At 43.5% G+C, this 16,976-nt stretch overlaps 2 protein-coding genes across 6 annotated transcripts in view; one reads left to right on the top strand and one right to left on the bottom strand.

The window, feature by feature from the left end:
• Nucleotides 1–8,889, top strand: part of MTMR10 (myotubularin related protein 10) — a 52,967-nt gene extending 44,078 nt beyond the window's left edge. For both annotated transcript variants that reach the window (XM_081170565.1, XM_081170564.1), the window contains exons 14-16: nt 946–1,116; nt 2,497–2,679; nt 4,500–8,889. In XM_081170565.1, coding sequence (XP_081026691.1) covers nt 946–1,116; nt 2,497–2,679; nt 4,500–5,099 — 954 coding nt within the window. In that variant the 3' untranslated portion in view covers nt 5,100–8,889. The remainder of the gene's footprint in view (nt 1–945; nt 1,117–2,496; nt 2,680–4,499) is intronic.
• Nucleotides 8,890–11,002: 2,113 nt separating this feature from the next.
• The window catches only part of FAN1 (FANCD2 and FANCI associated nuclease 1), a 32,570-nt gene continuing 26,596 nt past the window's right edge, over nt 11,003–16,976 (bottom strand). For 2 of the 4 annotated variants that reach the window (XM_081170523.1, XM_081170524.1), the window contains exons 11-14: nt 16,053–16,156; nt 14,228–14,422; nt 13,225–13,353; nt 11,003–11,957 (exon numbers count right to left, since the gene is read on the bottom strand). In XM_081170523.1, coding sequence (XP_081026649.1) covers nt 11,820–11,957; nt 13,225–13,353; nt 14,228–14,422; nt 16,053–16,156 — 566 coding nt within the window. In that variant the 3' untranslated portion in view covers nt 11,003–11,819. Of the gene's footprint in view, nt 11,958–13,224; nt 13,354–14,227; nt 14,488–16,052; nt 16,157–16,976 lie in introns of those variants that run through there. The other 2 variants (XR_014002101.1, XM_081170525.1) reach the window with 2 other exon arrangements.

The raw sequence follows: 16,976 nt of genomic DNA, 5'->3' as shown, positions 1-16,976 counted from the left end.
TTACACAATCAGAATCAGAAATTATTACCTTCAGGTTGGTACTATAGGGTTTTATCTTGGATGCCCCCTGTCGACACAAGCAAAGAATTTCAGGGTGTTTATGGTTTCTGTGAGACTACAAATTCCACCCTGTAACTATTGACATGCTCATTGGTGTCTTATCTTACCAAAAGTTTTCAGCTGTTTCATGAAATTTTAAACAAATCTGTTTCAGAAGTGGCTGTGCACAATAATAGATTGTACAAGCAAGCCTTTGAAGAATCAAAAGTCCTGAAGTTTACAGAATCGTGTGGGATTAGAACTAGACTTTTTGTTCTAATGGAATTGGTAGCTAGGTATAAGCTTTGTTGCAGCTAATCTTAGAGCCATGCAAGGCAGAGAATTACAAAATAGAGCCTAAAAGCCCAGTGTTGGCTAAAACAGTGGTTTAGCGGAAATTTAAAATGCAGCTAATTAAAATCAGGGGAAGAGTGATTTGGGACCCTAGTACATTGGTGCTTTGAAATAAAATACTCTCCTCCCAAGCCATGAGAAATCTGACATCACTCCTAGCATAGGCTTCAACAAGCACTATTTTCACAATTTTTTTTAAAAAAAATTTTCTGTAACCATGACAGACAGAATCTTAATTTAAGGAAATATTTATGTCCTCTAAAAAAATCTGAATGAAGAGCTGTCTGCCAGGCAGAAGACTACATTTCATGGTTCACTATAGTTCACACAGCTAAGTTACAGACTACTGGCTCTAGTCAGAGGTACTTGAATGTAAAGTAGGCATTTCCATATGTGTTACTCCAGTTTGTACACTTGCTTTGTAGTGCATTATATTTTGTAATAATAATCTCAGCATTGATTTAATGGTGACTGCAGTAAATGTAGGGCTTGAGCAAACTTGCATAAGTCTTCTGTGTGTAACATCTTCCTATTATTTCCCTCCCACTCCAGTCTCCCTTATTTTTGATGTTCCTGGACTGTGTCTGGCAACTGCTTGAGCAATACCCATCAGCCTTTGAATTTTCTGAAGCTTACTTGACGATATTGTACGACAGCACGCGGATCTCGCTGTTTGGTACCTTCCTCTTCAACTCTCCACATCAGAGAGTGAAGCAAAGCACGGTGGGTGCTGAACATTGTCTGACCTCAAGTAGAAGCTGCAACACATGGTTAGGAAGCTGGAAAACCACCTCCAGTAGTCAAGGTGGAAGCCTCTTAACTGTTGTGCCAACAAGGGATTGTAGCTCACAGCTATGAGATGGAAGAGCAGTTGGCACATTAAGGACCAAAAAATAGACTCTGCTGATTTCTTATTTGTATATTGAGTTTTAATTAACAGTAGTGGTATTCGTCATCAACATTGATAACGCCACATGCGAGGAACAAGTTGCACTTTGGTCCTGTGTTATTCTTGCCCTAGATTGTTAACCATCAACTTGAGAGAAACCTTCAGCAAAACCACCTGGGAGAAAGCCATTATGATCAATAGATTTCAATATAGGTAGAAAGTTTGGGTTTTAATTTGCCTTTGTTCCTTACCATTTTTCTAGAATTCTTCGAGCACAAATGCAAAATTACCTTTTTAAAAAGTTAGGATTCTTATGGGATAGGTTGAGACACAGCCACATTTGTATACTGGGGAACCGTGGAAAATATTTTGTCTGAATAGTTCTGGGGTCTCCAATGCAGAGGCCTGCAAGGCACTTCCTCCCTAATGCTGTGCATGATTTCTGTAATTTTCCTTTTATTCTCGACACACAACACACACACACACACACACACACACACACACACACACACACACTGGGAGGTGGGGTATGCAGCTATAGCTGTGCCATTTGAGCTGGGGGAGGAGAAGCAAGGAACAGGCTTTGTCACCTTGCAATTCCCCTCTGGAACAGACAGGGAAAGGGAAAGTAGCATTCCTCAGGGAGAAGGCTTATTTGACAATAAACTGGTCTGGCTCTAGAGGAAGCCAAAAGGGGCTTGTTAGGTTGCCTGCTGTTGATTTCAAGGAGGTCATTCAGTTGAAGGTAATATCATAAATTGGAAAGAGCATAAGAGACTGTTTCAAAGCTGAAGAATTTCATTAACCTGCTTCAAGAAGGCTTTAGCAATTGGAAGAATTGTGTTTAAATTCTGGCAAAATTCTTTTAAGGCATCACCCAGTAACTTGGCTTTCTTCTCTCTCCTCAGATGTCCATAGATGCCACAATGTTTGGCCTCATTCATTTTAATAATGTAATATAAATATAACAAAATCTCTAAGCAGTTCACAGAAGCTACAATAATAAATTCACAGTGAAAAGAATCAGTGCATATCAAAATCCAATAAATCATTAAGCAAAACATCACAAAAAAATCCTTTGTGTTCCATTACCATAAAGAGAGGGGAGAATGCAGGATCTTATTTTTCTGCAAATAAAGGGTTTTATATTTATTGGTGAAGTGGGGTTGAGTGTGTGTATATATGTGAACTTATCTGAATTTTCTTTCTTTCAGGAATTTGCCATAAGCAAAAACATCCAGCTAGGTGATGAGAAGGGCCTCAGATTTCCTTCTGTTTGGGATTGGTCTCTTCAACACACTGTGAGGGATCGTATGCTATTCCACAACCCCTTGTACATTGGGAAGAGTGCACCGTGTGTGCACAATGGGGCTGTGAAATACTTCAAGCGATCAAAGGTAAGAATGGACCAGTGAGTCAGTCCAGCTACGCCAGTGGTGCTTCAGTTTAGCTGCTGCAAAGATGGTACCTCATTGCTGTTGGAACGGGATCCATTTTCAGTGTACTGGGCCCTTGTGCAGCCCAGCAGTGTCCTGCTGGAGAAAATCAAAGAACTGAAACAGGGGCAGCACATCTAGTCCCAACTCACTGGCCAATGCAGGAAATCCGGAATGAGAACATTCCCAGCACTGGGCCGCCCAGTCGCCGTTTGAAAATCTCCAGTAAGGGAGATCCCATCTATGTAACTGGCTCAAGAAGCTTCTCCCAATGTTCAACTCAAATCCTGTCCTGAAACAAGTCCATTAGATCTTACCTTGCCCTCTGGGGCAGATGAGAACAAACAAGTCTTTGTCCTCTCGTAGGATCTTCAGGTAATCAAGTGGTGATACTTTCATTTATTTCATACTACATTGTTCATGAGAACTCTGCTTCAACTTTCCAGGTAAAGCAGTCTTCTAGCAGGTGATTTCCCACCCTTAACATGGTTAGTGGTTTTGACCTTAACTACCAAGGAAAGCAGTGTATGCTTGGTTGCCTCCAATCACCAGGTGATGATGATGAATCACCACATGATTCAGAGACAGTGAATGAGGGAATCTGGGGCTGCCTACCTACTGACAATGTCTGCTAGGAGAATATAGTTCGAGGAGGGAGAAGGAAACTGATGGGTGGCTTCCCCAAATCACTCAGTCCCGATTGGTGGGATGTCGTAATACATTCAGAAGCCCTTGAGCTGGGCCAGCGGGTGTTTCATTGCAGTGTTTCAGTCAGTGCTTTTCTTCTGTTTTTAAGGGCAGGTACCGAGTACCCCCAGGAAAAAAGCCCTGGTTTCAGTGATTTTTCAGAGCAGTCTTGCCTCTTATGCAGTAGTCCACCAGCCAGAGCTCACACAAAAGCCCATGTTGTAAGTGAATGAGCTTGCGGGGGGGGGGGTGTCTCCCTTCCTCCTCTGCACCCAGCATAGAAACAAGCAGCCTGCCGGAAAAGGGAGCCCTCGTCTTCCACATCCAGTAGAGAAGTTACTTTCAGGGCCCTATTTCAAGGTTTCTTGGTGTGAGTACTGCATTTATTGCAAAGTTATTTCTCAGAACTGTTTCTCAGGTCATGGGATGATAGAAAAATAAGGAAGATAATTGTATTGGACCAATGACTTTTTCAAGTTCACACATATCTTCTGCTGACATAATAAAAGGGTAGCTAGTTTTTAACTTACATGTCTGTTTTTTTAAATAACGGAACCATTTTTTTAGCAAGCAGACAGATTAGGCACAGCACTTCAAACACTGACCTGCATGAAATTCCATATTAGTATGGTTATCTTTTAGAACCCTATAACTAGAAAAAAATAGTGGAAGTGACTAAAATACTTGCATAGATAATCAGGTTTGCTCTCCATATAACCAGGAATTATCCACTATTTCATCCAAACTAATGAAGCACTTACTGCTGGTGAAGGATTGCATATGCTCTTGCTAATGGAAAGTTTCTCATTTCCACATGCAGCTTTGTCTCATTACCTTTTTGGCCCCAGAAAGTACTTCATCATTATATGACATCTGTTATTACAAATTGTGCTGATTTTTCCAAAGGAGATTTGACAAATTCATGGAAGAATAGAAGTAATATAGCCCATCATTTTGGGCTATGTTAATGGTATCTAGAAGTAATTATTCCAGGGATGGGGGTGGGGTCTACTTAACTGTAACTGGAGCTCCGTGAAGATCAAGTTGAACCTGATGGGAAACTGAAGGTATTTTACTAACTTTTCCCTTCCCAGAAGAACTACAGTTCAACGCTCAGGGGCCTCCCGCCCTCCCTGAAGAACGGTATTATCAGCGAGCAAGACTTTCTTCCAAGAAGAAATTCCCTAATACTAAAACTGAAACCAGACTTTCTTCACCATACGGATACCACCACCAATGGCATGGAGCAATATTTCAGAGAGTGGTTTTCTAAGCCAGTCAACCTGCATGGTGTAATCCTGCCCCATCTCTCTGGAACACAAATCAAACTCTGGAAACTCTGCTACTTCCGCTGGATCCCTGAGGCCCAGATCAACAGTGGTGGCTTCATTACTGCCTTCCATAAAATCTCTTTATTAGCAGATGAAGTAGATGTTCTGAACCGGTGTCTGAGGCAACACAGCGGTACCCCACCTTTGCTCACTAACACTTCTGAACTCGATCAAAGCCGGATGTACTTTAGAGCAAATGGGCTCAATGATTCTTCCACAACCCCAGACTTCCTTTCTTCCTCTTTCCCATTTTCTCCTGTAGGGAATCTCTGCCGACGGAGTATTTTGGGAACACCACTGAGCAAATTCTTAAGTGGTGCCAAAATCTGGTTGTCGACAGAGACACTTGCCAATGAAGACTGATGTCTTTAGAGACAAAGAAGGGAGACAAGGAGGAGAGACGGACACATCCTTTTTTGCAGCACACTGCTAACCACAGCACCAGAAACTGTAATAGCTTTATATACTAAGGTTACTTATGTTTTGCACAAAGTATTTAAAAGCAGCTGTGTCATGCTTTCAGATCGCACAATTTTTATTTTTATTTGGGTTTTGTTTCATTTTTCTTCAGCAGTCCAATAACTAAGGCACATACCATTTGAGGTTAGTCTCTCCACAAACACACCACAATCTAAGGTCTGATTGTGTTTTGTTTGTGTCCCAAAGCTACTATTCCCTGCTGCTGATTTGAAGCACATCTCTTGTCAGCTTGGATGAATTAACAGGTGAAGACAGACATTAGAGTCAAAAAAGTTGGTCCATCAAATTCGATCGCTACAATTGGTACAGATATAAGAGCCATAAATTTTGTCAGTCACGTTTCAAATTCATGGCATGATTCAGCTGAGGGTAGGGACTTTTAAATCCTGTTTATTTCAATGGTACTTTATAAAAGCACCTTTCCCGTTGAAATAAATTAAAGTGTTCATCTTGATCAGGTTGGCTATGGGAATGGTGGAGATATCTAGTTTAGTCCATGAGCATTTTTCCTCTTTTCATTTAGTATCTGAAACTGCCTTTTAGTTTACAAAATCTGCCTATAGGACGTGTGCTGACCTCACTACCCCAGTCCCTCTACTGGGGTTTGCTTTAACTTGTGGCTAAGGCGTACACTGGCAGCTGTGTTAGCTTGGCCTAAAGGATTCCCCCTTCACCTAGGATCAGCAGCTGTGGTTTCAAAGTAGGTGTCAGTTCCATCCGCTAGGTTGAAAGGAGTCCTTGGTAGCACTAACCATAGTTAAAGTGGAGAGGAGAATTAGCTGCCAATCTCATTACCATAGTTTGGTGTCATTACAGCTGAACAAACCTCAAAATAATGTCAGTCGATTATAGCCTTAAAAGTGCCTTTTCTTGCTTTTGAAGTAAGATTTCTCTCTCTCCATCATGGAATTCAATTACTCTAATGTGGTAAGCTAATAGGCTACACATTAGTAGTATCCATTTCCAGAATCTCATTCATACCACAATTTATGGACATTTCCAAAAGCATCTTAACCTTTGACCTTGTGATCAGGAATAGAAAACTTAATGAGAGTACCTCTGAAGTATATATTTAACTCAATGGGTACAGAATATTAGGTGGAAGATCTTAGGCCCAAATTAAGATTGCTGTAAAATGTCTTTCAAAGAAAATGCCTGTACTTGTATTTAAATTTTTATTTTAAGGTCAAGTTTCGTGCTCAGTGGATGCTGGGTTTTTTTAATGGCCAAAACAAAATGGCATGCGGAATGTGTGGGATAGTGGTGTATGAAAGAATTAACTAGAAAACCTTGATATAATAAGAGTTTTTTGGGCTTTATTCCCATGCCAGTAACATCCCAGTTTCCTTACCGAGTACCATACTGTTGCTTCATTTCACACGTGGTCATGAAGGTGGACTAAGATTCACATTCAAAAGTGGTCAGCTAGTTTATGCAGTGTCTTCAGTAGCATGTGCCAACATCCAGAAAGTGACTTGTTTTTGTGCAAAATCAGCTCTACAGTAGAGCATCATGCCCTCTTTCCCCAGCTACCCCTTCCAGGTCTCTTAGCTTTTGCACATTCTGCCCCGATCCAAAACATGCATGCAAAAGCCAAGTGAAAAACTGCCCTTCTGCTGCTCAATTGTCTGGCAGGGTTTAGGGCTTGTTTAAAGCCGGGCAGCCTCACTCGCTGCAGATCAGAAGGCTTCTATGTTTACAGGAGCTGTGTGTGTGTGAGAGAGAGAGAGGGGGGGGGGAAGACTTGGATCAGACTGGGATGTTGGGCATGCAGTGCCATCTTCAGCATGCCCAGCCCATTGAGCACCTATAGTCTCCAGTTGCATTGGGTGTCTGCAAAATACTGTAAACACACACCCCTTTGCACACTTGACCAAGCTTCCACTAAGTGAAAGTCAGGTAGACTAGTTTCACTGGAAAACAGGCAAGGGCTGATCAGTATTGGCTACCTGTCCAAGGCGATTCTCTTCACAAGTTTAGTGTCTTGTTAGAATGGACAAAGCTTTGTTCCCCTAGTGTTAAATTTCATCCCATGTCCAGTTTGTATACCAGTTCTCTTTGTACCAGATCATAGACTTTATTAAGGTGACTTTATATTGATTTTTACTTAATGCCTAATAGTCTTAATTACATTTCAGATGTACCAAATTTTGCTAATTAACTGAAAGTTGGGTGAATATACTTTGCAAGAATTACTGAGTAAGGTGTTTTAACGTTTGAGACATGTGTCCCTTCCTTACAGGAGTTTTTTTAAAGTGCATTTTTGTAGCCTGTGCCCTTTTTATCCTTTTGATGTTACTGAACTTTGCCTTTAAGAATTGCTGCCTATAAACTGTCCATACCCAATGGATTGGATCAAATGGCTTTAAGACTAGAGAGTAAGCTAAGCCAGGTTTATACGGTTAACTCCAGGCCAACAGTGCCTGGATGGCTGCCCAGGTTCGTACTACTGTAAATGAGAGAGACTGGGAAGGAAGCCTGTTTCGCAGGAGAGCCTGAACTTTGGAGTACCGGGCCTGTGATATTTTTAACTGGGCAAAATGCTGTGAGTCCTACAATCAGAAATCAAGGAAGTAGTGGAAAGGGGCTGGTGAGCAGTGCTTTCTGATCTAGCCTTGCACAGTCTTGTAATCACATAGTTATGGTGGAGTTGTTGCCCCCCCTGCCCCGTCATATGACGACATAGAGAGAAGTCTCTGTGGTTTGACTGAAGTGGGCTGGGAGTGGATACCCACGTTTCTTGATGCAGCGGTACCACAGGGCAGGGTGGAAGACAGGTGACTTGCCTTCTGGGGAGCAGGAGACATTTAAACCTTCACAAAACCCCGAGGTAGATTGCAGCAAGTCCTTGATTGAGGAAATCCAGGCTCCATTGCTTATCTAAAGGGCTATGAACTGCCTATGAACTGCCAGGCTTCAGCCAGCCCCCTCTGCTATATGCAATGCCTTCCCTCAGTTCAAAAGGGGGCTTGTAGGTGGGCACAATCCAAAGGGATTGTACTTTCTAAAACCAGGTACCTTTTAAGGAATTTTTTGTAAGTGTAGAAAAGAATAGATGCTTATTTTTGTATTTTTTTTCACCCTAGCAACAAGCAAAATGCAGCTGCAATTATTAAAGGATATTTTTTGTTTAAAAAAGCAGGGGGTTGGTATACGGAGTTCTAAATGGATTATGGTCCACGTAGAAATCAATGCCTTTTAGTTACTGCAGAGTGGAAGTTGACTGTTACGTAACTTATCATGGAAGTGCAATTATATTTAACCCCTTGTGCAGGTCGTGAACCAAAGAGACACCACTGAAAAGTGTGCGTTTCACATTGGCAGAAGGAATCCTGTTTCTAGAGTGGTTGTTTTTGTAGATTCTCTTTCAGTTTAGCTGTTAAATCTCCAAAGAAAAGGTATACATTAAAACCAAACCTGTTGTAAAATTTTATTTAATTAAAGGCTGAAGTTGTTAATCAGAAAATTGACTGCAGCAGTCAGGACCCCCTGCAACTCAGAGGGTGAAAGAGCCCCTCCCCCTTTTGAAACGGAATCTAAAGCCTTGATGCCGAAAACAATGCCTTACATGAGTAAAGCAGAGCTGACAGGAACACATACAAAGAAAACCCCAACCTGTCAATGTTGTGAATATGAAGTAAATCAAGACGTAATTAAAAACAAACAAACCTTCCGGTGTAGTCTTTGTTGGTGTGGAACTTGCGACTTTTTAAGAATGGTGTGCATTAATTTACATAGTACAGTTACCATCCATATGTACCTGAGTAATGGGACATATCTATGTGAGAACAAGGTTTAAATATGTTCAGTGCACTTGAAGAACATTTAAGTGGCCTTTTTGCAACGAATTTATGAAGTGGCTTAAACATTCCCTACGTCCACCAGCATAAAGTCCAGTAGTGTTTTTCCGGGGGGGGGGGGGAGTATTGGCAGCCAAGTCTTCGTAAATTGGCAGTAACCCATTTACGGCTCTGCTCCTGTCACTTGCTTGTCTTTGCAAGAACAGGAAAAAAGACTAAATGCCGGCAGAGAGAAGGAACAAACTTTCTTACAAAGTTTTTAAAAGTAGGAAAAAACTTGAGGACTGTTTTCAGTCACATGCTTGAGTATGGAGGGAAAACTTCTGAAGTAGCAGCAAAAAAAGCTAATGCTATTCTAGGCTGCATCAACAGAATGATAGTGTCCAGATCAATCAAGGCACTCTATTCTGCCTTGCTCAGACCACATCTGCAGTCCTGTGTTCAATTCTGGGCACCACAATTTAAGGATGTTGAAAAGCTGGAACGTGTGCAGAGGAGGGAGACCAAGATGATCAGGGGTCTGGAAACTAAGCCTTATGAGGACAGCTTGAAGGAGCTGGGTACGTTTAGCCTGGGAAAGGAGAGACAGGAGATATGATAGCCACCTTCAAGTATCTAAAGGGCTGCCACATGGAAGAGGGAGCAAGCTTGTTTTCTCCTCTTCTGGAGTGTAGGACTCGAACCAGACACCAGGAATTACTCTCTGGTGGTAAGAGCTGTTTGACAGTGGAATGGACTCCCTCTGGAGGTTGTGGGCTTTCCTGCCATGGAGGTTTTTAAGCAGGTTGGATGGCTATCTGGGATGCTTTAGCCAAGATTCCAACACTGCAGGTGGTTTGACTAAATGACCCTTGGGTCCCTTCCAACGCTACAATTCTATGATTCTAGTTTAAAATACACAAAAGCTACATGTGTTAAAACACTGCAATAACAAAACCCTTAAAAGCCTCTGCTAAATAAGAGGACATTTTTTGTTTTTTTAAATAAGGCTTGCAGTAGTTTAACAGTTTTTGTCTAAGATGGGATACTGTTCTTTAACAAAACTCTAAACAAGCAATAGGTAGAATCCCCTCTAAGTCGTTCTCAGATCCCTGCAATTGAGGACCTTCAGCAGCGTGGCTCAACTTGTGGGCCACATGTAGCCCACAATGCCTTTTTGGTGGCCCTTGGAATTCATCCAGAAGAGCAGCAGCTGTGAGGCATGAGCGAGAGTCCTGTCTTTTCAAACAACTAGATGCCTCTGCCGCAGCCCCCAGCCCTGGAGAGCCAGGCGATGGAGCAGCTCTTGCTGTTGAATAGGCGTACTAGAGACTGAATTGTTATGGCCTGTGAAGGACAACATGTCCCCTCTTCCTCCTTTCCGGCACAGCGCTGTACAGCAACCAAAGTTCCATGTTTATGACTTGTACCATGGGCTGCTGTTTGTTTGTTGCAGCATGGTGGGTGGCTTCTTGGTGGCTTTCATCCTTGAACCAAGAGCAGCTCAGGTAAGTGGAGGGGAGAGAGCGGGATGGCAAACCAGTTGGCTGTGCATGCTCATGCAGACCCTTCGGGCTGCTTCTCTATCATAAGGCACAATGGATGAACTTTTGTTAAGGCCACATAGGCTGTAATCCCCAGCATGCTTACTCTGGAGTAAGACCCATTGGAATAAATGGGACTTACTCCCTAGTAAACAAGTACAAGTTCAATAGGTAACCTTTACAACAACGCTCTCCAAAAGCTGGTCTGTCATCCCTACTTATTGTCAGTCCTTGTTGAGGATGATGGGAGGCGGGGGCAGGAGCATCTGGAGGGCAGCAGGTGGGCAGAGCAGGAGACTGGCGGGGGCGCTGGAGTCACAGTGGCAGCAGCAACCACTGCTGTTGGTTCTCCTGTTCCTTTCTCCCAGCCTTCCCATAACGGTTGCATGTTCTGCGGAGGGCAGGGAGGCAGCACATAGCCTTTTACTATAATATTTGCATTAAATTCTCCTTAATAAATGTATCAAATCCATGAATTGTGCCTTTAATTATAAATTTGCAATTAATTGCACATATTACACTTTAATTTACAATATGGAAATTTAATTCAGTGAGTGAACTGCGGGTTCTTTGTCAAAAGTACTCTTGCAGCTCACTTGGTCCGAGAGGTTGGACTGCCCTGCAAGAGGGGGACTGCAAGTCATGGCTATTTCCCCCCCTCTAAGCTCAGTCTGACTTTGGCAAAGCTTAATACATAAGATTGCAGAAAAATGCAATAATAATTAAAGACTCTTTTGGAAGAGTGTCTTTGACTTGTATTTAGGAAAAGGGCAAGAAAGGGTGTTAAACATACCCAAGAGCCTATTGCTGTGGTTGTCCCAGCGAACTGCAAAGGCCAGGGCTTTTGCAGGAATGGCAATGCGCAGCCCAGGCTGAAATGAGCCACATGGTGTGACGTCAGGGTCACCACTACCACTTTGAATTGAGCTGAGCAGTGTTGTTTCCAGAAAGAAAACACAAACCTGCTGCATTTTGTCCAAACCCGTGTAGCTGAGACATTCCTCCTAGCATGAGACCGCAGGCAGCTGCCAGGCTTAGCTGAGGCAATGCTTGATTTCTAGAGGGCTGTTGGAACAAGGAAAATCAGCCAGGGCTGCTATGTGCAAGAAAGGGTGCAGAAGTTAACTTAATTCAGAGGATTCCCATGAAAATGAAAAGTCACATCCCTTCTCAGAATGACATCTGAATTTGTGTTGTCTTGGCAGCTGCATGCCAAAGGAACGAGAAATGTGTCCAGCTTTTGTTACTCTGGCCTTGAGCCCAGCAACCACAATAGAGTCTCAGCTCAAGCGTTTACTTTTAGATCCACTTGCAACCACATGGCAAACTTCCACTGCTGCACCCAGCTTCTGCAACTCGGCAAGCCATATCATCTGCTTGTGAGAAAGGCGATCATTGGGGCCTTTGACTTCCACCAGCTGAAAAGATGATTCAGAGAGAGGAGGAGAAGTTTCTCAGTAGGTTTCAAAGAACTGCTTTAAGGGAGTGGGCTGAAGGAGGACTAAGGGTTTGCATCCATTTGGTTTTTTACATCCTACGCCCTGAGCCCTGCCCTGAGCCTTTCCCACTTAAATCACATCCATGAAATCTGCCATGTTAAGCTCTAGGTCCCTAGGGAGAGCCAACTCTTTTTAGTTACATTTCCATCCTAAACAGAAGTTGCAAGATGCAAAGATTTGCAGCCAGTGCCAAATCAAACCAGAGCAAATGAGCGCAAGTCAGGTGGCCTGTTGGCTCCAACCAGAGGAAAGCAATTATAGTGGCTCTTTTAGCACAAGGCTGATTCTGATGTAGTCTTTTGTAGACATCACTCATCAGAAAAAATGACGACATGGTTTCTTTATTTGTGGTTTGTGTAGAGAAAAGGAGATGGGATGCAGAACTCAATTACCTGACTGAATTGTTACAGGTGATATCCAAGCAGTCCAACTTGGATCTGCATTTTGAATCACTGAAAAATTCAGATGCAATGGCTGCCCGATGAAGCCAGTTTCATAGCATGTGTCTTGCTCTTCCCACAAGGGGAAAATAAAAACAAGTGCGCTTTCCTAAAGGCGCACAAGTTTTGCAACCTTGGGATCTTTTAAGTTTGTTTAGCAGAAAAACAACAACCAAGAGGATGCAAAATCATTATTCTGAGGATTTTTATTCAAGACTTGCAGGTTCATCCAGAGAATAATGATTGATATCTAATCAACTACTAGTGCTACCCATAATAGTATGCAATGTAAGACCACAGAATCAATAAAATTCCAAAGAAGCAAACCCAAGAACACTTAAAAAAAAGCCTGCCAAGCGAATTGTGCCTGCCAAACCTCTGTGAGGAGGAAGTAGTTCCACAGCATTGGGGCAACCACTGAAAAGGTTCTGCTCCAGCCTAACGCTGCTCCCTCCACATTCAGGAGATGCCGTTTGCTCCAAAGCAGCTCATGCTCAACAGTAAAACACTCCAGCCTGGCTCCAGCCACCTTCCAACTAGCCTGAGGCAGTCGATGCTCAGAGCCCCAGGCAGAACTGCTGCTTATCAGCCTCATTTCTTGATATAAACTGCTCAGATATCATTTACACTGATGACTGCAAGATGGGGGGGGGGGATTTTATTTGGCTCCACCTGTTGGGCACTCTCATACATCACATCCCTGACCTGTACACTCTGCAACTTGAACAATGCAGCTGGGGTCAAACCTTAAAATGGTGATCTTCCGTTCTCCAAACGACGAGATCAGGGAGGCCGCCCCTGCAGTGACGCAGATCTCTGCTCAGCTGTCGGCAAACTCCACTCAGGAAAGGACCCCCAAAGCAGCACGCCAGGTGCTACAAAAAGAAAGACCACTTTTTCTCCCTTCTCCCAAACTGCAAGGGGCTAGAAGACGGGATGGGAACCTCTGGCTCATGAGCCCCTCTGCCCCCAACTTCACTCTCCAATGATAAGGGGGTTTTGTGGTTTTTTTTAAAAGGTTTGGCACAATGGAAGAATTTTGAGAAACCTTACTACTGCCAAGAGGGTGCCGACGGGAAGGGTTAACCCCTCCCTGTGCACTGCAACCCCCACAAAGATCATCTCCTCCCCTGGGGAGGCTACAGGTTAACTACAGAGTAGATGAATGAGCAAATGGATGTGTGTATGAGAAGCAGCACATATAACGGTTGTAATCGTACACCAATGAGCACTAACTGACTTCTGCAACAACCTCATTTGTTGTTGTTTTTTGTTTAATTTCATAAAATTTATTTGGGCACCAAAAAGAGGGCGGTGAAGGTGCCTGCCTGATTTCTGACAGGCAGGGAACTCCTAAGTACAGTTCTAACAATTCATCAACCAACTGCATATTCATTGATGTGAACACTGATAAGACTTCCATAGATTCATATTGCCACATTATTACGTCGCTTGCCAAAATCCACTAGTACAAAACTCCTCAGGCAGTGCCCCCCCCCAGCCCTCCTCCAGAAGGGTTTCCTGCCATGCCATGGCTGCTGGGTTTTGCTTGCTTGCTTTCTAGCCTTAAGTTCAGAGCAATTCAAAAACATTATTTTGTAACTCATATACCTCAAATGCCATTTTTTTCAGTAAACTATAGAAGAGGCACAAGGCCTCAAATTAAACTGAAGTATCAAGCAAGATGGACACCTCCCCTTTTCCTGTAAGAAGGGAACCAGGGCAGCTCAAAGGGCCTTTGACGCCTACCTGGGCCTGCTGGAGGGAAGAGAATCGGTCCCAGCTGATTAACGCTGCCGCTTTGCCCTCCTGAGCATTCCAGACATCCGCAATCCACTTTTCCAGGGTTTCAGGCGAAGCGTCATGCAGTAAGCGGAGCCTCGATTCAATGGCCTCCCTCCGGTTCTCATAGAAGCTGTCAGTGTAGAGATCCAGGGGGGAGGTCTGCAGGAAACGGACTGTCAGTGTGGCCCCATCCCTCACCTACTGCTTCCCCTGCAAGAAAGAGGCTGGCGACACAAACCGCCTTAAGTTGCCAGGGTGCAGTAAAAGGCAGAGAGGCCCCAAACTACCACTTGTGGGCTTATTTGGATACTTAATACACTGTCCTCCTCCTAAGTGAAATAAAGCAATCCATAAAGTAACACAGTCCTTGAAATACACAACAACAACTCCGAATGATTTTCTATTAGCAGCAGCAACTAATCCGTATATCCAGCTGGGTCTCTCCTCCGCAAACACCCACAGAAAATATGCATCTTAACCAGTCACCTAAAACTATGAAGAGATGGGAGCAGACACATCTCAGTTTGGGAGAGAGGTTCACATGCAAAGAGCCACCACCAAAAAGGCCCCCACTGCAGACTTCATCCAGGTGGGTTCTTTGCCTTCTGTGGGCTAAAACGGCTGGCTGAAGAACCTCAAGATCTCCACTTCATTTCCTCAGTGACTCCGGCTCGCAACTGTGTCTGGATGTCATCAAGCTGACCCCAGGCCACACGTGAGTTTTGCTCTCTGGAGCCACAGAAGTAATGGCTCCTGGAATATGACTGGGAACACCTGGCAATTATCCTGGTGCAGTGATAAGGAAACAGGAGCTCCGTTTTTGACTCAGCCATGAAACCCACCTGGACATAAAACTGTAAGATGAGATGTTCCAGCACCCCACCCCCAGAGTGGGCAACCAGAGGCCCCTTATGGGAAGCCCCAAAGCAGCACAGGGGGGCAATAGCCCACTTCTGCTGTTGCTCCCCAGCCCCGCCTCTGATCCTGGAGGTAGCTGAGCGCCCTCCTGGCTAGCATGTGCAGCCCCTGCTACAGCCACAGCCTTAGCCTCATCTCCCATGAATGGGAGCAGTAAAGCCACCATCTAAGTGGGCGGCAGCAAATTCCACAGGTTAACTGCACATTTTGAGGAAACATTCTTCAGTCCTGAATCTCCAACCTTTCAGCTTCATTAAATAAACACAAGGTCCGATGGGATAAGAGATGGGAGTAAAACTTCTCTATCCATTCCCTGCACATGATGCTGGAACCGAGACACCTCCTCCACTCTGCCTCCCTTTGCTCAGGTTCTTTTCTCATGGGGGAACTGCTCCAGCCTCTTGCCCTTGGGCAGTTCCTATCTCTGACCCCATCCTGCCTGCCTCACAGGACTCTTGAGGGTCAAACAAGATGTATGTAACTAAAGAGAGGGAGTGAAGGATAAAAATGATTTTTTAAATTATTATTACTTTTTTGGCAACCTGTTGTGCAAATTAGACATCACAGTTCTGTGGCCCCTGCTCAGCCAATGCGTTCCCATAACTGCCTCTTCCTTATAGTTATTTTAAAGAGAATAATGAAGATGCAACTCAAGGCCACCAGCCCTACTCCAAAAACAGCCAGCAAATGCCAAATCCATCGTGCGCAGGTATGCTCCCCAAAAGCTGTGTATTCTGCAACAAAATTCCCAAAATTGTTTTTGAGGCGTTTCTCTGGGAGAATTCTGCGACTTTAAAAGAAGCTGTTTTGAATATTCTTTTCAAACATCATCCACAAGAATAAAAAGCACTTTAAAAACAAGCAAACATACCTGGTAAGGATTCCTGAAGACATCAGGGATGCCATCCATGAAGAGAGTATCCCACATCAAGAGGCCGTAGAGGGTGCTGAACGTAGATCCTTCGCCATGAATCCCTGAGGAATTATCACAGCATCACAATCATGAAGCCACTGCAGGATATTTAAGCTGCCAACCAAAAATTGTTACCTCTGACACCCAGTTTATCACTAACACAAAGCTCAAAGATGAGTACAACTCAAAATGATTTGAAATGATTTGAAAATCGGCAATGATGGGGACTTCTGGGAGGAAAGATGACTGACTAGATGTCAACTGCAGACACTCCCATTGGCAGAGATAATTATGTGGTGATTAACGATAACCAAGACATTAATCTTGGTTGTCATGCCCTCCCTTGTGAGCTAGAGAGACCTGAGATTATCTTCACATGCTCTGAAGAAAGTTGTTTGTCACACTGGACACAATAAGTTTTTGTGTAATCAATTTTTACTGAAGGTTTTCCACATAAGATACTATAAAAATGGGGGGGGGGGGAGATGAGGAAAGGAAGAGAATAAAAAAAGGAAAGAAGGAAAATAAGGAAAAAGGGAAATTACTAAGTCTTCCCCCAGCCTCTCACCCTGGGAGTTCCTCTCTGCCCTCTATCTTCAATCCATTACCTTCCTGTGTGTATCTTCCTTGATAAAAGATAAGGAACTTCAAATTGCAGAACAAAACATAAGGATAATTGGGGCTGGGGGGGGAGGAAGAAGTCATAAGTAAGATTTAAAAAGTTTTTTGTTTGTTTTTTTAAAAAAGGAAAGTCTTCCAGTTCTCTGCCAATTATGTATATTATTGATTTATAACAATTATTTGAAAATGTTGGAAGTATGCACTCCAGGATAACTTTGGGCTCTATTAGTGTCCAGCTATTTCTCCATCTGCTAGGCAATG

This window comes from Podarcis bocagei (assembly GCF_964188305.1).
Source record: "Podarcis bocagei genome assembly, chromosome: 14".
NCBI classification, from domain to species: Eukaryota; Metazoa; Chordata; class Lepidosauria; order Squamata; family Lacertidae; genus Podarcis; species Podarcis bocagei.
Note: the sequence above shows the minus strand (reverse complement) of the source record. Positions and strands in the feature narration are given on the sequence as shown.